The sequence below is a fragment of the Gorilla gorilla genome, chromosome 7, assembly GCF_029281585.2.
Source record: "Gorilla gorilla gorilla isolate KB3781 chromosome 7, NHGRI_mGorGor1-v2.1_pri, whole genome shotgun sequence".
Classification (NCBI taxonomy): Eukaryota; Metazoa; Chordata; class Mammalia; order Primates; family Hominidae; genus Gorilla; species Gorilla gorilla.
Genome location: NC_073231.2, coordinates 58,870,032 through 58,893,686, shown reverse-complemented (window position 1 = coordinate 58,893,686; position 23,655 = coordinate 58,870,032). Strand labels below are relative to the sequence as shown.

Here is a 23,655-nt window from a genome sequence, read left to right as displayed (position 1 = left end):
GAAGACATATTGGTCTCATTACATGCCTTGCAATTATTCTGTATATTATTACATGTCTTGCAATTATTCTGGTTTAGACATATGGGCAGTGACTGGGTCTCAGGCATCTCTATGCCTCTCAAGACACTTCCAATCAATTGTCTTTTCAGCTCACTCCACTTGTTCAAGTTTCATTTTATGGAAGAAAGGAATCTGCTTAAACACAGTACCATAAAGCAGAAAACTAAATTAGGAGTTTCCTAGCTAGTATTCCAGCTGAAGAAAATGGGCAGATTGGGAATAAATTTTGTTTATATTTTTAGTATCATCTTCTATGCAAGTGGGTTATCCATGGAATATTTTAAATCAGTGCTGCAAAACACCCTATAGAGCTTCCAACATTACCTCATAAGATATCTGTATAGGGACTATGATCTAAATATAGTGTTAGTCTATTAAGAGAGAAACATACAGGAGGCAGTAACACAATGCTTTTCAAATCCAAAGAGAGTTTATGAGGGACACTGATGGTTCCTTATTTTAAAAATAGATATTAACTGCCAATATATTAAATACCAAGTTATGTTTTTAAAATAAAATTTTTGCTAGAAAATTTTCCTTAGATACTAAAATGCCACTTAAGCCTTCAAAATTTTACATCCTGGATTAGCAAATAATGACTATTATAGCATGGGAAATGCTAGCTTGATTTCAAGTTACTATATTATCATAAAGAGGTTTTCTGTGCAAAAACTAGTGGTGAATTTTTATGTTCCATATCAGGTGATTAACTAATATAAACTGAGTAATACTACATATATTGCAGGGCTTCACAACCTTGGTGCTACTGACATCTAGGCTGGATCATTCTCTGTTGTAGGGGCTGTTCCATGCACTATAAGATATTTAGCAGCATCCCTGACCTCCACCCACTGTATGGCAGTAGCATTCCCTATACTATTAGGTTGGTGCAAAAGTAATTGTAGTTTTTGCCATAGTTGTGACAACCAGAAACGTCTCTAGTCATTGCCAAATGTCCAGGGTGGGAGCAGGAGCAAAAATGATTCCAGTGGAAAATAACTGACATACTGAATAAGTCTGATAATAAAATTTCCAAGTTATATAAACTAACAGATAAAGTACTGAGTATTTGCAAGTTGAAAGTTCACTGAAGTTGGGAACTGAACCTCTACTTCTACTACCCACCCTCCCACCTCCACCCAGTGTGCTATCTCATACACTTCGTGATAATGGTTTGGATGTGTCCCCACCCAAATCTCATCTTGAATTGTACTCCCATAATTCCCACATGCTGTGGGAAGGACCCGATGAGAGATAATTTGAATCATGGGGGCAGCTTCCCCCATACTGTCCTCATCATAGTGAATAAGTATCATGAGATCTGATGGTTTCATCAGGGGTTTCCGCTTTTGCATCTTCCTTATTTTCTCTTGCCGCCACCAGGTAAGAAGTGCCTTTCAGCTGGATGCGGTAGCTCACGCCTGTAATCTCAGCACTTTGGGAGGCTGAGGAGAGTGGATCACAAGGTCAGGAGTTCGAGGCCAGCCTGGCCAACATGGTGAAACCCCCATCTCCACTAAAAATACAAAAATTAGCCAGGCGTGGTAGCGCATGCCTGTAATCCCAGCTACTCAGGAGGCTGAGGCAGGAAATTGCTTGAACCTGGGAGGCAGAGGTTGCAGTGAGCTGAGATCATGCCACTGTGCTCCAGACTGAGTGACAGAGCAAGACTCCATCTCAAAAAAAAAAAAAAAAAAAAAAGTGCCTTTTGCCTCCCACCATGATTCTGAGTCCTCCCCAGCCATGTGGAACTGTAAGTGCAATTAAACTTCTTTTTCTTCTCAGTCTCAGGTATGTCTTTATCCGCTGCATGAAAACGGACTAATACACCTTGCCTCATCTCTTGCATTCAACACACACATGTTGATTGGCTCTTTTACAACTCCTCTGAATGTTTTTAGAGTTCCATTGGAGTTCCATCAAGGGTAGCAAAAGACAGAAATCTATGGACTTAGGAGAAAATGACAGAATATGCATTCATTACCATGCAAAATCTAACTTGAGAAGAAAGGCAAAACCAAGGCGGGGAAATACGCTGACAAGAAAAATCAGTGAAACAGTCCACAGCTTCCACAGTTAGGCGGGCATTTTCTAGGTCTCAGTGTTGTCACCGGGATTAAGCAATGTCAGTGGGTACCACAAACGAGCCTATAATTTATGTAGAAGATGAGGGAGGAAGTGTACTCAAAATGAAAGGCAGTGCACCTATGTTCACAGCAGCACTATTCACAACAGCTAGAAGGTGAGAGCCACCCATGTGTCTATCAGTGAATGAACAGACAAACAAAATGTGGTATACACATACAATGGAATATTAATTCAGCCTTAAAAAGGAAGGAAATGTTGACACATGCTACAACATGTATGAACTCTGAGGACATTATGTCAAGTAAAATAAGCCAGACACAAAAAGATAATTACTAGTTGATTCTACACATCTGAGGTCCTAGACTAGTAGTTAAATTCATAGACAGAGATAGAAGAGTGGTTGCCAGTGGCCAGTGGGAGGACGGGAATGGGAGTTATTTAATGGGTATAGTTTCAGTTTTGCAAGTTAGAAAGAGTTCTGAGGATAGATCATGTTGATGGTTATACAATATGGATGTACTTAATGTCACTAAACTGCACACCTAAAAATGGATAATATGGTAAATTTTGTTATGTGTATTTTACTACAATTAAATAGAGAAAAAAGGGAAAGGCAAAGGAGAGCATGTGGTAGAGGAGAAAGAGAGAAGCAATACAGAAAGATGGAAATGTATGGTCTTTGAGGGGAATCCTCTTGACTTTGGCATTTATTATTATGGGACCTAAGGTGAGCTACTTAGCATAATTGATTCTTTGTATCTTCATCGGCATAATTGATGTGAGGATTAGCATATGATTGGCAATAGTAGATATTCAATTAATGACAGAAAAATGAAAATATAAAGAAAAATAGGGAAAAGATAAAAGACAGAGGTGAAATGTTGGGAAGTGGTATGTTATCAAAAATGACCTATGCATCACTCTTTATGATGTTGTCTGCCTTCCTTTGAGACAACTAAAAACTTCCAAGGGAGATGAGATATAAAAACATCTTCAGAGCATCTGTGAAATGTAATTTGTACAGCCATGACAAGTGATTTTCAAAGTTTTCTGGGTGGCAGAGAACCTGGAAACTACTTAAAACACTAGAAGTAATTAAAATAAATGAATAGAAAATTCTAGCCCACACAAAATGACATTTTTCACTAGATTATAATAGGTATAACAAAGCCAAAGATCTAGAATTGTTTTCTGGGAAAAAGGCCTTAAGCATTCCATTCATTAAATTAAATTCCTGAGAACTGGGAAAAGTTATTAGCACTGGAACACGCTGGTCACTCATGGAACATCAGTGCATATAAAAGTAGAACTTAAGAAGCACAGGCTTGCAGCTTTCCAGATACATTAAGTACAATACAGATCAGTGTAAACCATTAATTAACCAATTTTATAAATAAGAAATTTGGGGAGGTATCCCAAAGGGTTGTTAATTGGCCTGTTTCAGGGTCATAAAACTCTATGGGGAAAGTGAGTGCTGTCGGACTTATTTGCCCTTCCACTTTCTTTCATACATTTCCCCAGAAAATAGCAAAGATAGTCAATAACATAATATAGATTTTTTAATGTAGATTTCTTCTGAATTCTTAAAAAAATGGTGTCTTTCAATCAGTTATTAGAGATAGAATGACTAAAACTGTAGTCACGATTCACCTAAAAGGGGAAAATGAAGAACAATAAAACATCCTACAAGCCATGTCCAGACTTAAGTGACTCCAGGTTAAATCCGAGATGTTATCACATGCTTGGGAAAGGATGAATGTTTTTTTTCCACAAGAAAGGGAGAGGAGCATAAAGATGTCAAATCGCTTCTGACTGAAAACCAAAGACTCTCATTAGAATGCAAAGAACTAGTTTTCAGGCCACTCGCTTTGTGAACAAAGCTCCATCATCCAAGTTGATGAAGCTCCAACTTCATCAAATAAGATGAAGTTACACTCGAATTACGACATAGAATCAGCCCTTTGGAGAAACAATCTTCAGAGCGGCCTGTGACAGAGGTCTGCCTGGAAGTACTGCTACAGCCTTGTCTAAGGATCCAGAGAAGCAGCATTGGGGGTGGGCACTGCTCTCCATCCCTGGAAGTTTGGCTCACTGTTGGAACTTCCTCCTTCCCTTCCTCTCTCTCTTTCTCTCCTCCCACCTAACCCTTTATTTTTTTCAAGACAGGATTTGCTCTGTCACCCAGGCTGGAGTGTGGTGGCACCATCACAGCTCAATGCAGCCTCCGCCTCCCAGGCTCAGGTGATCCTCCCACCTCAGCCTCCCAAGTACCTAGGACTACAGGTGTGTGCCACCACATCCAGCTAATTTTTGGATTTTTTTGTAGAGATGGGGTTTCCCCATGTTGCCCAGGCTGCTCTCCAACTCCTGGGCTCAAACAATTCTCCTGCTTTGGCCTCTCAAAGAGTTGGGATTACAGGTGTGAGCCACTGTTCCTGGCCTTCTGTTGGAATTTCTTACCACTAAGAGAAGAAAGCCTCTCTCTGGGTTGTCAAAAGATATAAGAATATCTCATCCTAAGATAAAACAGTATTCCATAATCTGTCAACTTCTCAAATTATTATAATTATAAATAATGATAATGATAAAATGGTGGCAGTGCATATTTAATAACTATAATTTGGTCACAGAATTACCATTGATATTAATAAGGCTAAGTAATGATACTAGGTGCTTATAGAGTCTTCTACCTACAAATTTTATAGATAATATCTTAGCTATCTTTGCTAAAATGTTCTGAGATAGGCAAAGGACATGATTGTGATTTTCACGCAAAGGAATCACATGGAAACAGGTTCAGATGTCTGCAGTGACACTGTGATTCTGTGGCAGAAGCAGAAAGTCATTACAGCCCAACACATTGACTTAAGACCATGGTCCTAAGAGACATTCTTAGTGTCTGTAGATGACACACTGAGGTGGCCTGCAAGGCATGAAACAGGCTGAGTTGAAAACACAAAAGGGTCAGAGAGCTCAGGAATAAGGATATTTGACACAGCTCTTACTCATTCTGATCTACTGAAATTTCCCAGTTCAGACTCCATTGAAAGCCCTGGCATGGCACACACTGTAAGCAAAACGTAAAACTGCATTGTCACACTTCTTCTTCTCTCTCTCCCCTTCTAACACACACAAACAACTTCTGCCTTCCTCCTCTTAGTTCCAGGTCACCAGTATTTAAGGGGTTTGTAACTCAGATGAAGGCACTGAAGGAGGAGGAAAAAGAAGGGGAAAAGGGAAAGAAAAAGTCATAGTGTTACTGGAAAGGGGCCCTGATCCAGAGCCCAAAAGAGGGTTCTTGGATCTCAAACAAGAAAGAATTCAGGGTGAGTCCATGGAGTAAAGTGAAAGCAAGTTTATTAAGAATGTAAAGGAATAAAAGAATGGATACTCCAATGGCTACTCCATAGGCTGCTGGTTGCCCATTTCTATGGTTATTTCTTGATTATCTGCTCAAAAAGGAATGGATTATTCATGTCTCCCATTTTTAGATCACATAGGGTAACCTCCTGACATTGCCATGGCATCTGTAAACCGTCAAGGCGCTGGTGGGAGTGTAGCAGTGAGGACGACCAGAGGTCACTCTCGTGGTCATCTTGGTTTTGGTGGGTTTTAGCTGGCTTCTTTACTGCAACCTGTTTTATCAGCAAGGTTGGTATGACCTGTATCTTTGACTGACCTCCTATCTCATCCTGTGACTTAGAAAGCCTTAACCATCTGGGAATGCAGCCCAGTAGGTCTCAGCCTCATTTTGCCCAGCCCCTATTCAAGATGGAGCTGCTCTGGTTCAAATGCCTTTGACAATAGGGCTGTAGAGATGGGATGCCTTCCTCCTTTCCCCTACCTCTCCAGTTCCAGGGTAGGGGCACAGAGAGAAAAAGGAGAGATGTGAGTAGAGGGAGAGGGTCTCTGCTGCATTCTTGTCACACCTTCCTTCTCCAGGGTCCCTCCCAGCTCCAGGCCTATCAAATCACGCCCCTGTCTGTACCATTCCTTCACCTGCCCTGGCCCGCAGGACCAGCTCCTATTTCACTCCTCCTTCCTAACTCCTTAAAGTCCCTTCCCCCATCGCTGTCAGAGTACTCACTCCAGGCTGTAAGCACCACCTCCAGTGTTATGAGAGTGTTTGATCTCACTCCCTGGAACGTAAGGACAGAAGTCTCCATTTCTGCAGCAATCAGACAGGAGGATAATAAAAGCTCAAATATACTGAGTGCATTTACCACACAACACTTTAAAAATACAGTTCTGAGTGCATTCATATGGATTACTTTAATACTCAAAACCATACAAAGACATATTTTACTCTTCCTAATATACAGATGGGGATATTGAGGCTTAATGAGGTTATGCAAGTTGTATAGAGTTACTCTTTACAAGAGGGAAAGCCAGGATTTGAACCCAAGTCATGAGACTTCAACGTTCTTAATATGTTTTTATGAAGATACATAACACTAAAATCTGAAATAAAAGCTCAGGATGCATTTTTTCCTGCAGAAACATTACTATAAATAGTCACTGGTTCTAGAGCCCTATTAATAAAGATTATTAGTTAAAAAGCTTCTGGGAGCTGACCTAGAAACGGCCACACATCATTTACTATTGCCAGAGAAAAATGGATCCCAACTTTTCACCAATCGGTTCAACAAACAAATGTTTGGAACATAATCCATTTTCCATATGGGAACTGCCATTCCCTGTGGAGACAGAGAAATGTATGTGTGCACTTTCTATGTACTCATGTGTAGGAACAGCCACAGACACACCACTGGGTCACAGAGCAGGGGTCAAGACATGGTATGGATGTGTTTAACTCACCAAGTTGCTCAAATGAAAGAAGAGGAAAAAATGTTACTATTCAATAACAAACCTTCAGGAAAACATCCTATCTGGTTAAAAACTGTCCTTTTTGTCCTAGATGGGCAGGCTTCAGTGATGACCTGTGGATAAGGTCACACTGCAATGCAGATGAAGATGGGAGAATATCTCGTGGAACAGAAGGTTTATGATTTCAGGGAGAATAGTAAAAAAAGGAGAAAGGAGGGATGAAAATATTTGGCTCTAAATGACTTGGTAAATTGCAGCTTCCACATGTGATTCAAAAATTTTAAGACAGTAAGTCTTAAAATTATCTCCTTGGATACTTTATGAAAACTAAACAATTATTGTCTATGAGGAATTCATGAAGAATTAAAAAAATTAAGTCTCTCTTACTGTTAATATTTTAGCATGACTTTCACACAATCTTCCTAATTGGAACCTTGAGAAATGAATGAAAATATATGTTATAAAATACTTGAGGTCTATGGAGGAAGGCCATTATTTCTACAGCAATATAGAATTATATAGGATTAAATGATTGATTGCCAATTCATTTTTTCCGTCTGTCGCTAGGTGACGCTAATGTAGATGTGTGCTTTCCTGACAACCTATCAGTCTTGCTCAACATTTCAGGCTAGTAATTGGCAGGCAATAATGCTGAATCTGCAGGAGAGCTCCAAGGTCACGGTTCCTTCTCTTAGCACGGTTCCAGCACATTGTGGAATGCCCTTGGAGATTCAGAAGAATGAATTTCTCTCTGGGATCATTCAAAGCTCACAAACTCAGCCACCTCCTGAGTATAACAATTAATTCCCACTCGGTGGGGACATGTTTATCCCCTGACTCAAGTTTACTCAGCTCTGGATCAAAATTGCTAATGAGCTTATCTTTCTTTTTGAGATGAAGTTTCACTCTTGTCACCCAGGCTGGAGTTCAATGGTGTGATCTCAGCTCACTGCAACCTCCGCCTCCATTATTCAAGTGATTCTCCTGCTTCAGCCTCCCGAGTAGCTGGGATTACAGGCATTAGCCACCATGCCCGGCTAATTTTTGTATTTTTAGTAGAGACTGGGTTTCACCATGTTGGTCAGGCTGGTCTTGAACTCCTGACCTCAAGTGATCCGCCTGCCTCGGCCTCCCAAAGTACTGGGATTACAGGTGTGAGCCACCATACCCGGCTCTAACGAGCTTATTTTACAGACCACAAAGCATGGTCCCCCTGAGGTGACATGAACAGAAGGCCCAGAAAGGGAAACTCCCAGCTGCTTTCTCTACTTGTCTGGAAACAAAACCCAGCATTTGAAGTGATCACCTTATAAGTACAGCATGATCCTAATTTTATAAACTACAACAAAATCCAAAAAGCCCAAGCAAGGCTATGTGATCATGTCTAGAACACAAACTTTCAAGCCAGAATGCCTGGGACTGAACCCACTACTAATATTGTAGTGGGCTGAATGTCCCCATAAGCCGCCCCGTCCCCCTTCCCTGCTAAAAAAGATAGATCCATCTGGAACCTGAGACTATCACCTGATTTGGAAAAAAGATCTTTGCAGACTGAATTAAGTTAAGGATTTTGAGATGAGATCAACCTGGATTAGGGTAGGCCCTAAATCCAATGATAAATGTTCTTAGAAAAGAAAAGAGGAGAAGACTCAGGGAGAAAGCAATATGAACACAGAGGCAGGGACTGAAGTGACGTGTCTATAAACCAAAGAACACCAAGGGCTGCCAGCAGCCAGAAGCTAGGACACGGGAACAGATTCTCCCTTAGAGCCTCCAGAAGGAACAACCCTGCCAACACCCTAATTTTATACTTTGGCCTCCAGAACCATGAAATAATACATTTCTGTTGTTGTAAGTCATTCAGTTTGTGATAATTTGTTGTGGCAGCCTTAGGAAACATATATAAATGTCAGCCTCAGGCAAGTTACTTATCTTTATACTTCGGTCTCTTCCACTGTAAAACAGGAATTTTAATAATCCCAATTATACAGGATTGCCATAAGCATGAATCAGTTAATGTATGCAGAGTGCTTAGAGCTGTGTTTGACACAGATATAATTTTGGAACAATGTATATTATTACTATCATCATTATCATCAATACACATATACAGACATTGAGAAGCACCTGGCAATAGCTCTGGGTATTGGGATAAAACAATACATTTTTATTGAGCTTCTCTGTGTTATACAAATTATGTGTGAGGGACGTGTATCAGTTTTCTAATCAGAAGGCATTTATTAATTTGAAATAATAATTTCATTTACAGTGGTAAGGGCTGCATACCTGCCAGTTCATCCTCAGAGAGCTACGCTACGCTTTGCAGGGATGGAATATTTAAACAGTATACACACTGGTGGAAATCTTAATCTGATTATTAATACCTGAAAAGAACAATGTACAAATTGCTACAGATAACCTCCTCTTTTAGAAGCTGAGACAGTCTGAAAAATTGCTGCCTTTGGCTAGCACAAGGAAACTGATTTCTTGGCGTGTGTGTTTTTCTTTCCATGCCAAAAGTACTTCTACAATCATAGCACAGAACTTCTAGATTTCATACTAGACTCTTTCTGTCCTCAGAGTTTATAAACTGTCTACTATCAGATTTCTAGCTCTTTTCACTGAAGCATTGCACAGCACTTTAATTGACCCATTTCTCTTATGAAAAGCACTATTTTGTAATGAAGTGCTAAGCCCAACTCAACCACCCTTGAATTAAGAAATATTAAGGATGAGAATGTAACACAACATAAAGCTGGTAAAATAAAAAGAACGTGGAGAAGGGCTGCTGACCAGCAGTCATGGTGAGGCAGAAGGACCCCTGTGCTCAGCAACTCTTCAGGGAGAAGAGGACAGAAGCATTGCAGTCTCCCTGGCCCAATAATAGGCAGGTGAGTTGCAAGCACTTTTAAATAATCACTGTGGATTTGCAAAATACATCGTCTGCAAATTATTATTATCAGCAGCTCCATCCTGTCACACAAAGTAGGTTGTGTTTTACCTCAGCAGAAACTGAGGGGCTGCCAAGTTAATATTCTCATTCAAGACCCCCCTCTGAGTAGGCTGCAGTGGTCCTTCTAACCCTCCTCTGCCTCTGCTAGGTGAAGATGGTTAACCTAATTATGTTTTAAGCTTTAGGGGAGGGGTTGGTGGTTGTTTTCTTTATCAAGCATGGACACAAGGTGTTTGCTGGGAGCCTGGGGTGGGGAATGCACCTACAAATGTGCTCCTGAGGCAGGTATCCCAGCATCACTCCTGCATTTGTTTTTTTGTTTTTTTAAAGAGATGGGGTCTCGCTATGTTTGTTGGAGTGCAGTGGCGCAGTCATGGCTCACTGCAGCCTCAAACTTCTGGGCTCTGGTGATCCTCCTGCCTCAGCCACTGGAGGCCCATGCCACCATGCCCAACATGCATCTTAAGCCCTCTGTGACTTTGTGCTAAGCCTCCTGGCACCATCCACCTGCTCCCATTCTTGGCTGCCACACCCATTCTTCCAATCTTGGCTTTCTCTTTCTGCATCAGGCTACTGAAGACTAGGCTCAGTTCCATCTCTCTTCCTCTCCCTGCCTATGCCTAAGTAGATTTTTTTTTTAAATTTTAGACAGGGTCTTGCTGTCACCCAGACTGGAGTGCAGTGGTGTAATCACAGCTCACTGCAGCCTTGAACTCCTGGGCAATTTTTTAAAAAGTTGTTTCTGTGGCTGAGCGTGGTGGCTCATGCCTATAATCCCAGAATTTTGGGAGGCCCAGGCAGATCACAAGGTCAGGAGATCGAGACCATCCTGGCTAACACGGTGAAACCCCGTCTCTACTAAAAATACAGAAAATTAGCCAGGTGTGGTGGCGGGTGCCTGTAGTCCCAGCTACTTGGGAGGCTGAGGCAGGAAAATAGCGTGAACCTGGGAGGCAGAGCTTGCAGTGAGCCGAGATCGCCCCATTGTACTCCAGCCTGGGCGACAGAGCGAGACTCTGTCTCAAAAACAAAACAAAACAAAAACAAAAAAACTTGTTTTTGTGGAGACAGGGTCTTACTGTGTTGCTCAGGCTGGTCTTGAACTCCTGGCCTCAAGCAATCCTCCTGCCTTGGGCACCCAAAGTTCTGGGATTATAGGCATGAACCACCTTGCCTGGTCCTAAGTGGATTTTTCTCTAGTGATTTTGTTCCAAGTATCTACAAGCAGAATACAGAAGAGAAGGAGGAAGGCAGGAAGGCAGGAAGGCAGGAAGGCAGGGAGGCAGGAGGCGGGTGGACAGGGAGGGAAGGAGGGAGGGAGAGAGGGAGGCAGGCAGGCAGAAAGGAAAGAAGGGAGGGAGGAGGAAGGAAAGAAGGGAGGGAGGGAGGGAGAGAGAAAAAATAGGAGGTAGGAGGTGAGGGAGAGAGCAAGTGAGCGGGTGAAAGAACAAATAAGCTGTAAAAGCCTAAGGAGCACTGAGGCATGAGGCTGGGTGCTCTTCTCCATCTCCACTGCCTCATGCTCTCATGTGATCTCCAAGGAGTTACCTTGTCAATCTCTGCCTGCTCCAGCATTCTCCCACCTCCTGTCTGAATTCCTTGCATCCCCCAATGTGTCCCTGCTCCTTTTCACTTTGGCAGAGAGACCCCGAAGACCCAAACCGAGTTCCCAGTGTAAGACAAGATTCATTCCATGCCTGAAGAAACTTCTACCTGTCCAGTGATCCCTGATTCCTCCTCCTGGTCTACCTGATTTTGCCTTTCTTGCCCCATTTCCTTCTCGGTTCTCCTTCCTCCTTCCGTCTTCTAAATACAGATGTTTTCATGGAACCTTTTCATTTCTGTCATCCTTCGATTGTCTCAAGCTTCCTCTAGAAGTTCCTGCTAAGTCTGACTCTCAAATCTTTATCTCTAGACTTACCTTCTCCCCTGAGTGCCAGGTCTCTATTTCCAGCCACCTCCCGGATGGTTCTACAAGTGTGTTCCAATAGCAACTAAATAAAATACATAAGCACTAAATTCATTTTCCTTTCCTTGAACTTGCCTCATGCCTCCCAAATTCCCAAGGTTTGCTCAAGCATCGCCACCCTCCACTGTCCAAAGACTGCAACTGCAGCAGCATCTTGGATGCCCCATTCCTGTATCACACATTCAAGAGTCACCTGATAGCTCTTGCATCTGCTCTCTAGTCTCCATTTCTTTCCAGCATCCCAATTCCAGCTCTGTTTATCTTTTGGGTGGGCTGCTGTGACAGCCTGCTAATTGTTCTTCCCACTGTCCCCATAGGATTCACCCATGGGTTCCACAGTAACTTCCTAACAAAGGTCTGATCCCATTAGTTTGGGATTCAAAGCCTCCTATGATTTAGTTTCTAAAAGACTCTTTCACTTTGCAACCTTATTCTTTATGTACCATACACTGCTGGCTGCTGAATTATTATTCAATATTCTTCATATGTGGCCATAATTTTTGGCCTCTGTGCCTTTAATGGATACTGTTCCAGAATACCCCTCTTTAGCTTTCAATGTCCGAATCCTTCTTGTCTTTAAAAACTGCCACTCTGCAAGTTGAGTGTCTGTGAGCAGGTGAGGCTCCTGCTCATGGAGCCATCTGTAGTATTTTTAGCTTATCTGTAGAGAGGCCATCTGTAGTACCTCTTCTATGACCACTGTGGCCTTCAATCTTGTGTTATCTTCCTGAGCAGACACACCTTGCTAGGTGTCCTCAGAAGAGGACGGCCCCTTCTGAGTCATCTCTGAATTTCCCACAGCACCATGGGCTGCCCAGGGCAGTTATCTGCCAATAATCAAATAGACAATTCTGCAGACCCCTGAACACTCATCCTCCACTCAGACCTCTACTAAGGACAATAAGAAATGTGTAAGACAACAATAACTTGGTTTCTGATCTCCAGGAGCTTACATACAGCTTGCTATGGAGATAAGGGTAATACATATTAATGAATAAAGAGTAATAGAAGATAGGAATGGGATTACTGAGGATATATACTCTGAGAGGTTCTATTTTTATAAAACTAAATTGGATCTTAGTAATAGGTTTATTTTGGACAGGTGAAAAGACGGGCATTCTAGGGACAGAGATTATCAGCATCATAGGTACAGAAGCCAGAGCAAGTATGGTTTGTTCAAAAGATCATGAATAAACCTGTCAGGATTAGGAAAGTAACACGCAAGGGAGGGAGAGGAGATCTAACATTCATCACATCCCTACTGATACCAGAACATGGACTGAGCACCTTGTAGGCACTATTCCAGTTAATCCATACAACAACCCTGCAAAGTAGATGTTATCACTGCCAATTTTATAAGCAAGAAGGCTGATGTTTGAAGGGATTAAGTAACTAGCCAAGGTTACACAGGTTAGGTGGCAGAGCTGGGATTTGAAAAAGGCAGCCAGCTTCCATTGCACCATACCATCTCCTCTATATCAAAACGTATAAATATCATGGGGTGAGTTCTTCAGTTAGGGGGACTTCTTGTAATCATGAATAAGACAAGTTGCAAAGCAGGAAGCACAATGCATAACATCTGCAGGGCTCAATGCATGTTGGCTGACTCTGAATGCACGTCTGTCTACCCAGAGAGAGAAACAAGGCAGCTCCTCAACTAGATAAGTACTCTGCCGAGAAATAATGGAGGAGGGCAGCCCTAGAGCTGGGCAATGTCTCCAGGCTAATAGAAAGCACCAAGAAGGGATATAGACTTAAGAGTTTGGATTAATATCACTTTGCTCCAGTCTACTTCAGCTACAAAAGAAGACAAGTAATCCAAAGGAACACAACTGTGTTGTAACAAACCCTCATCCTCTGAGGAGACGGATATGACGGATAACAGAGGACACATACTTGGTCTCGTTGGCACATCGAATCTTGCAGCCTTCCTTGGGAATCACCAAGCCCAGGTGCATTCGGAGCCTGCAGTTTGTGGGCCCTGTGTGCGGCCACACGTGAGTCCCGGGGTGCATGATGGAATATTTGATCTGCATAGAAAACATGACACTCTGTTCAGCCATTTATCAAGGTGTGGAGGAACTGCTAAGTTAAGGTGACAGTACAAAATTACTGTCAATTTGGATTAGAGCCTTTGTAAGATTTAATATTTATATTCAAGTCTTATTTCTTTGTGAAGGAACTAAAAATAAGCACTCACATTTTCCACAAAGCTATAAACACTGAACATTTTCCACCCTCAATTCTGACGTCAACCACATAAAATTATGTTTCAGTAAAAAGGGCATGTAAAAAGAGGCATTCATTGGGCCAAAGGAAACAACCATTTCTTTGTAAAGGTCAACACGTCCTTATTCCTAACAATTAATTGTATTCTCCCCAGCACGACACTCTTGGTACCTGTCCTCTTCTGCATCCTGTTGTCTCGGGGAACTTTTCTAGTAAGGTACAGGTTTTAGGAGCTCCTTTGCAGGCATTTTCATTTCTTCTTCCTAGAATAAATAACATAATTTTTGGAAACAAATCACAGTAAAGCTTAAACTTATCCCATTTAGATGAGGTGAGAGCTATATGTCATCCTCACTGCAGGAATGAGAAGATTGAGTAAACATGAGAAGATGAAGTAGGAATGCAAAAGGCTTATTGGAAATAAATAAAAATTTATCAATAAAGAAGACGTGTCTTGCTCCAATAGGTAGTGACTGGCAGAGCAGGGATCCAAATTCTTCACTCGGTGTTGGACTATTTGACTAAGAATGTCTAACAGACAAGACACAGGTTAAAGGCCTTTGACCTTGAATAACACAGGGGTTAGGGGCTTCGATCCTCCGTGCAGCCGAAAACCTGTGTATAACTTTTGACTCCCCAAAAACTTAACAACTAATAGCCTACTGTTGACTGGAAGCCTTACCCTATATCATAAATAGTTGATTAACGTATTTTGTATGTTATATGTATTCTATACTATAGTCTTACACTACAGTAAGCTGAAAAAAAGAAAATGGTATTAAGAAAATAATAAGGAAGAGAAAATACTTTTACAGTACTGTACTGTATTTTATCGATACCATAAGTTTACATCATCTGTTTACAAGATGAATTGAATGTCTGAAATGGCCTGCAACTACAGGTACAGACCTTAATCTACAGTACATATCAATCAATTCAACTTTTTCTTGTAGGGTCATGACTCTTCTCTGCTTCTTGGCAGCATGTCCATCATCATTAGCTGCTCTCTGTATAGGTCCCATGGTGTTATTCGAGGTTTGCAGCATTGCATTAAACACAAGGAAAAATACACAAGAACCATAAGAGACCACTTTTCACCGTGATATGCAATTTACCAGAGACAGGAACTGCTCACATGGAGACGACAGTATCACATGGTATTTTAAGCGGATACTGAAAACACTTGAGCTTGCCGAACAGCAACAGGAAGCGGCTATGAAATTATTACAGTAGTATAATCTGTACTACAGTTAATTTAATGGAGTTATGATTTAACACTGCATCTTCATGTTTGTTTACATTTCTCTTGACTATGAATGGTGCTATGTATGGTCTGTAAGTGCTTCCATGCATATGTTGATAAATTTTATTTCTTTATAACAGATTTGTATATATATAGTAAATGATAAAATAGATTAGTACCTATATATATTTCATGCATTCATGACATACCTAATTTTTCTTAATTTTAAAAAATATTTCCAGGCTATAAGGTTCATCTGCAAGTTTTTTTCAGATTGCCACAAATCTCAAAAAAATTTCCAATATATTGACAAAAATTCTTACATAAGTGGACCCATGACATTCAAATTCATGTTGTTCAAAGGCCAACTGTACTTATTTTTTCCCCTGTGACAGGCAAAATAATAGTTAGCTCCCAAAAGATGTCCATACCCTCATCCCATAACCTGTGAATATGTTATCTTTCATGCAAGAGGGAATTAAGGCTGTAAGTGGCACTGAGATTTCTTATCAGCTCACATTAAAATAGGGAGATTATCCAAGATTACCTGGATGGGCCCAAGGTAATCACAGCATCCTTAAATGTGGGAGGAGGAGGCAGATGAGTAAGTGTCAGAGTGATACAGTATGAGAAAGACTTGACTGGCCACTGCTGGCTCTGAAGATGGAAGGGGGCCACAAGCTGGGGAATGTGGGCAGCCTCTAGAAGCTGGAGACTCCAGAGGGAATACAACCCTGGTGACACTTGTATTTTAGCTCAGTGTGATCTACTGTAGACTTCTGACCTCTAGAACTATAAGATAATAAATGTGTCTGTGTTTTAAGCTATTAAGTTTTGTGGTAATTTGTTACACCAGCCACAGGAAACTAATACATCCCCTAAAGAAGGAAAATAGCTTATATTATATTTCTAACTTAGAAATGCATTTCTAGGACTATATTAGTTGCCAAAACACTATTTTTATTGGAATTTAATGTATTTTCCATATCCAGATCATCCTTTATATGATGATAAAGAATAGGATTTAAATGAAGAAGGCATCTTTGAGAGGGGACATATTCTATGATTAACTGTCAAGAGCACAGATTCTGGGACATGTCATTTAAGTATCCTGAACTATGCAAATTTCTTTACACTCTATAAAGCCCCTGCTTATTAGGGAAGATGTGCTCAGAATGTACACAATATCATCTGCTCTAACGGGGGAGTAAAACAATGGGATTTTTAAAAGTCAGAGACATTTTAATTCCCTATTCAAGATTCCTAAAAGAAACTGCTACATCTAAAGCTGAGTTTAATTTTATTTAATTAATGTTAATTGTGTCCTAAGATAATCATATACTGAGAATAAAATAAGAGTTACAAAAAATGCAACTAAAAGGTATTCACCCCAATCAAATGGAGCTCAATGTTTTAGAAAACAACTTAGCTTTTTCTAAGTAACCTTTTTGGCTCTTAATTGAATAAAATGTTAATTGCTATTTTTAGTTATTAATGGAGTTCCCCAAATGAACAATAAATGTCAGTTTGGGTGAATATTACATAAACCTACGAGTCATCGTAAAGCGTTTTTGAGCCTGGGCTTTCCAAGTCTTCTGGTATGCAGGGCCTGGGGCTGCTTGGCAGGAGTCCCCAATTCTGAGCTCTGTGCTGTCCAGGCAGCAGTTTAGTGAAACTGGTGGCTTGGGGAACAACCACAGGTGGCCTGGAGTTCTCACAAGCACCAGGTGGCTGAGCATGTGCTACCTGGAGAACAGATGTGCCTTACCTGAATGACAGGTGATGAATGGGTAACCACATGGGTTGTGTCCCTGAGATTTTCAAGGAATTAGAGAACACCTCTAGCTCTTTAGACACATTTATCTTTCTGGTCTGTAAACCCAGATTCTCTGTGCAGTAGACTCTGGGCTTTCATGCACTGTCACTGGTCATTTTAACTATTCACGTCTGATCATGAGGGTCCAAGGAATGCAACGGCAGTTCCTTGATGCTCACCACAGGCCAGGAACCACTCTGCATGATGAGAGTGCCTCATTTGATGTCTACAACATGCCATAAGAGAGGCTCAATTAGTGTTGTATTTTACAGAAAGGCAATTGAGCCACAGAGGGGTCACATAGCGAACAGCAGAGCAGGAATTTCAATTCAGCCAGACTGGACCCAGTGTTCATGCTCTTAACCAGACCAGAGACCACCTCTCCACTACCGTTATTACATTATGTGCTATTGTTAGACCATAAAAATATAATATTACTATCATATATTGGATAACTGTGCCAAGTCTTTCATCTAGTGCTCACTGATCCTAGTAACAACCGCATACCTGAGGCACTATTTGCCATTTTTCAGATGAGGGATTTGAAGCTCAGAGATTCAGGGACATGCACACATCACACAGCTAACAAGCGGTGCATCCAGGACTCTAACCTAGGATTGTTGGTTTCCAAAGCTTATGCTTTAAAGCATAATTTCTCATTTTGTTGCATTGTAAGTTAGAAGGCAGCTGTGCAGGAGCAAACCAGTTAACTCAGCCTGAAGAGGAATGCCCAGCATCTGCAACTCACTGTGGCTTTGTTGTCGTTTGATTATTTCTCACCAACGTTAAACTAACCCTCAAGAAGTAACAAACCTTGCTTCCTTGGGAAAATAGCTCTAGAAAGAGATCTAACAGCCAATGCAAATCTGGAAGAATCATTTAAATTTATCACTTCTTACACATGAATATACTTTGTGAGGGCTATTCATGGAGCTGGTATCCTGGGTTGTATCTTTTATAAATTTCAAGGCTCTACTTCTGGGGCAACAACAGGTTCCATCTTGCATGACAATTCTGATCAGTTGCTAGCAGCCACCTAGAACACTGTGTTGAGAAGGACTTAGAGGTTCAGCCTCAGCTTATTCAGAAAGGCTGTTGGGGTCAGTTAGCACCTTTCCCATGGGATCTGGAAGAAAAAAATGACTGCACACGTGTGGCATATTTTAATCACTGTTGGTGGCACTTATTAAGATAAGAGCAAAATAGATGTTCCATAATATTCACATAACAATTTAACAACATATTTTTGGGGAAAAAAATCATTATTTCTATTTGCTGATTCTGGTTTTTTCCTTCAACTCTAAAAAGCCAGTCCTTTAAAAAAACATAGTTCAGTCCTAATGAAACTACTTGGATACTGTATCAGTTCGCTAGGGCTGCCACAAGCAAATACCACAGACTGAGTGGCTTAAACAACAGAAGTGTATTTTCTCACAGTTCTGGAGGCTGAAAGTCCAAAATTAAGGTGTGGCCAGGCTTGGTTTCTCCTGAGGCCTCTTTTCTTGGCTCCTAGGTGGCCACCTTCTTCTTGTGTCCTCACACGTCCTTTTCTCATCCCTAGTGATATGGTTTGGCTGCATCCCCACCCAAATCTCATCTTGAATTATAGTTCCCATAATCCCCATGTGTCATGCGAGGGACCAGGTGGAGATAACTGAATCATGGGGGTGGTTTTCCCCATCCTGTTCTCATGATAGTGAGTTAGTTCTCACGAGATCTGATGGTTTTATAAGGGGCTTCCCCCTTCACTTGGTACTTATTCTCTCTCCTGCTGTCCTGTGAAGAGGTGCCTTCCACCATGATTGTAAGTTTCCTGAGGCCTCCCCAGTCATGTGGAATTATGTGTCAATTAAACCTCTTTTTGGTATAAATTACCTAGTGTTTCTTCATAGCAGTGTGAGAACAGACTAACACATCTAGTGTTTCTTCTGCTTCTTATCAGGGAATCAGTTATATTGGGTCAGGGCCTCATCCTTATGACCTCATTTAATCTTAACTATCTCCTTAAAGGCCCTATCACCAAATACAGTCACACTGGGGGTTAGGGCTTCAACATATGAATTTTGCGGGGTACACAGTTCAGTCCATAGAAGAGACCTACTGTAATTTTACTTCCCAAAACTTCCAGCATCAGCCTTAGGCATTCGACTACCCAGCAGCATGATTTGCTAACTAGACAACAGCTAAGTCTTTACCGAGCCAGATATTCATCACCTTTTTCTTTGAATCTGAGCTCTCAATGTGGCTAAGCAAACTGGTCGCTCACCTCCCTCCCTATGACGTCCGCCCCTGTCCCTTCCACTCCAGAATTCTTCTCCTCTATTTCTGAACCACAGCACCTGACATGGATGCCATCCTGCTTCAGCATAAGCTACGATAGTACTTGCCATCAAACTTATTATTTTCTTTCTTTTTTTTTTTTTTTTGACAGTCTCGCTCTGTTGCCCAGGCTGGAGTGCAGTGGCATGATCTCGGCTCACTGCAATCTCTGCCTCCTGGGTTCAAGTGATTCTCCTACCTCAGCCTCCCGAGTAGCTGGAATTACAGGCACGTGCCACCATGCCCAGCTAATTTTTTGTCTTTTTGGCAGAGATGGGGTTTCACCGTGTTGGTAAACTTGTCTTGAACTCCTGACCTCAAATGATCTGCCTGCCTTGGCCTCCCAAAGTGCTGGGATTACAGTCATGAGCCACCACACCGAGCCCCAAATTTATTCTTTATACTATGAATTTGTTTCTAGAAAATAGTTACTGGATTCCCCCACTAGAAGCATGGAATCACAAACCAAAGACCATAAAGAACTTTAAAAAATCTTCCTAAAAGGGAAACTATGTGAATTTTATCCCTTTATGACAATAAAATAAAACTAGAAATTCAGTTTTAAAATTTGAAGCTGGCTGAGTGGAGTGGCTTATACCTGTAATCTCAGCATTTTGGGAGGCCAAGGTAAGAGGGTCACTTGAAGTCAAGGAGTTCAAGACCAGCCTGGGCAATATAGTGAGACCCTATCTCTATAAAAACATTTAAAAATTAGCCAGGTATGTAGACGCACACATGTAGTCCTAGCTACTTGGGAGGAGAATTGCTTGAGCCCAGGAGTTGGAGCTGTAATGAGCTAGGATTGCACCATTGCACGCCAACCTGGGCAAGAGAGCAAGATCCTGTCAATCAATCAATCAATGTTGAAGCAACTACAACAGATTGGAAAACACATGCTCAATCACACACAGGCACATATACATATAGATCATTTTAAGTCAATGTGGAAACCAGGGCAGAAATGCAGTCTTTTTTTGAAAATAACTCAGGTAAAAATACCATATATTACAGTGTAGGGAATACATCCAAACCGGTAACTGTAGGTCAGTGCATAGCTTTAAATGCTATTATTAATAAGAAAGAATGAAAATAAATTTACTAAGGAATTCCAATCAAAATATTTAAAAGAAAAATAAAACAAAACAAAAAAGAACAGGAGAAGGAAGAGAAAATATAAATTCAGGAATTAGAAAATATAATCATAATCATGTAAGTGAGAAATAATTTTATGAGTTTTTTAAACAACAGGGTAGACCCAATTCTATCACATGTAAGAAAGAGAAAGAAAGAACATGTAAATTCCATTCAATGGGAATAAGAATTTAACAAAGATACTAAGAAAGTAAAACACATTCTAAGAAGTTAAGTAGTTCATGGAAAATCAGGTATATTCCACCTATGTGAAAATGTAGAAGACAAAATGTTACCTCCAACAACATTATTGACTCCATAATGTATTTTCTTTCTTGCTTAATGCTTTTTATATCCTATAATACTTTGCATATTAATTTTATCAAATACTTTTTTTTTTTTTTTTTGCAGAAACTACAGTTTCTAGAAATTAGTGCTAGGATGCCTGCTATTCTGAAGCATTGCTCTAGGAGGCCCAGTAGGTTCTGTGATGCATAAGGATGTTAATGGAATCAAAGTACGAGGTGAACACATAAGTGCCAATAGAATGGACTCATCTCAGTGACATGTCAGAGGTAAATTAGCATATTGCCCAAATATGGATTGTACAGCTCCATTTAAAAAATTCTTGTTGGCAAAAAGTGGATAAACACTTTTTTTCGTGGTTCTCTCTCTTTAGATGGAAGTATCCCTGAAAACATTACTAAAGTAGTTCCTCTTATTCTTACATAGAAACCATTCTGAAAGCATAATTGAGATAAACCACTGTCCTTATTTGTCCTTTAGTGTAAATTAGATGCATATTACAATCTGAATTTGTTTTCTGTAGCTGAAGATATGCAGCACGTGCTGTTTAGTCTTCAAAATAAATTTACTTTTGTATAGTTATTGTTAATCCAGGCTAACTTCACTTTTCAAGGAGAAAATTGGAGTCTTAAATGCTCCTCATTTTAAAGATAGATGAATATATCAATTCACTGAAAACACACACACACACACACACACACACACACACACACACACACGCTGGAGCTCCATATGTGTGCCTGTACCTGGGTTAAGCTAAAAAAATATGAAGTTCAGTATGAGCCACTTCCTATTCCTGAAGAGCTGAGACAGCAGTTATTATTGTCTTGTCACTCTGGTGTTACCATTTTTACCAGCTGGTGTGTTACCATTTTTACCATCATCCGTGTTGATATCATTTTGCCATGCAACGTCACCTCCATTTTATAGGAGCAAATGATGCTCAGGGACATAACTTTCTAATACACTGATAACACCTGCTAGATTTTTCAGTTATGCCTACACAGTAGGGTTACAGTCAGTAACACATCATTCAAGAGGAAAGACCGGAAAAATCAGAACACTATTCATAAATATTTATCCAAATACACACGTGGATATACACACACAGCAATATACCTGGACACATACAAATAAGGGCTCAGATGTAGTTTTCAAAAACAATGAATGGATTTCAAAAATCTAGGTTTTTTTGGGCCCCTCATTTAACCCTGGGAATCCCAGCTCTGGGAAGCGTCACCAGAAGACTCTTGTCAGTACCCACTTCCCATCAGGTTTGGGCTGCAGAGAACCACCTAGAAGTCAGAAGCTCACCTTGCTGCCACAGCGTGAACTGGCTCCAGTCCCCTTTTTCCCTCAGGTTTTCATCCTCAGGCAGGAAGAGACCTTTGGCTTTATCCATCACTGCAAGGCCTTCATCTCGGATTAACTTCCAGTTTCTTTCTAAAGACTAGAGGGAAGATTCTGGCTTTACTGGACTGAAAACGGGCCTGGTGGAGCACCTCATAATGACTCTTGTTTTTTTGAGGTTTGTCTCAGAAAGGAACTAATTCTTTGCCTTATCTAGATTGTTTTATATTTCAATTTCCTCTGGGACTTCTTGTCACAGCTATAAAAACCCCAAATCTCATGATTTTTCCAAACCAAAAGTTTTTGTAACATAACAATTTCAATAACTCCTAGAAACTTCACAGAATAACCCTCTCCACAATCTGTTTTGCCTAAATACTTTTTTTTGAAACCACAACCTAAGAAGAGTACTGATCTTGTTGATCAGATTACATCAGTACACTGTAATAAGTTCCATGTGACACTCCAGCCTCTAAACTGGAACAGAAGTCACAGACGTAATTTCACCTTTCAACAGAGTTCCTCACAAAGATGCCATTAAAGATGGTCAATATTAGTTAAACATTCAACATATCAGAAGAATATCCATTGGAGGATTTTTGATATATAACATTAACAGCAAACCAAAACAAGTAAATGCACTAGTGTTTAGAATTCAGCCAAACAAAAATATTTCCTTGACTTCTCATTTGTGAGGGAGCCTTAGCCCCTGCCAGAAAGGGAGCTTATGACCAGTAGAGACTAGGAGTGGCGGGGCAGGTGACAGTAGATCCTGTGGAAGATCCTCTGGGCAATCTGCACCATCACACTGGGTGTTGATTCGGAGTGGGAGGTGGGGGACGGTAGGGTGGGTAGGGGAGAAGGCAAAGGTGAGGATCTGAGCAGCAAACTAAGATGGATTTCCATCAGGAGACAAGCATAAAAACAGCTTTCCTACTTCGGGACAGAGACAAAGCTGTACAGATACACCAGAATTTTGAAATGTTAATAATTTCAATCATTTCTATGTTCTATGAGAAATGGATGAAATAGTTGAGTATATGGATTCATGGACAGGGAGGAACATGTTAGCTGATTTCAACAAGAATCAGGGGCAGATCTATTTTCAGTGACTCAAGAGCATGGGACTAGAACTAATAGGTTACAAACCAGAAAACAGATTTTGATGAAAAAATGGAAAACCAGTAGAATATTCTGAAGATTGACTGAGTTTCTTTGTAAATCATGGTTCTCTATCTTTTGAATTGGTCAAGCAAAATGATCAATTATTGGTTAGAGCAAAACACGAGATAATGTGTAGAGTGTCTTTTTACCAAGTCCTGCTTTATAAACTCATGATTCCACATAAGAAGGTGATATGGAAT

The 23,655-nt window shown here is 40.7% G+C and overlaps 1 protein-coding gene across 38 annotated transcripts in view; it reads right to left on the bottom strand.

Annotated features, from left to right (window-relative positions):
- ASPH (aspartate beta-hydroxylase) overlaps positions 1-23,655 on the bottom strand; it is a 223,649-nt gene that overhangs the window by 2,522 nt on the left and 197,472 nt on the right. For all 38 annotated transcript variants that reach the window (XM_004047076.5, XM_055349301.2, XM_063709258.1 and 35 more), the window contains 3 exons: positions 22,256-22,391; positions 14,298-14,389; positions 13,794-13,927 (listed from right to left, as the gene is read on the bottom strand). In XM_004047076.5, the coding sequence (XP_004047124.5) occupies positions 13,794-13,927; positions 14,298-14,389; positions 22,256-22,391 (362 nt within the window). The remainder of the gene's footprint in view (positions 1-13,793; positions 13,928-14,297; positions 14,390-22,255; positions 22,392-23,655) is intronic.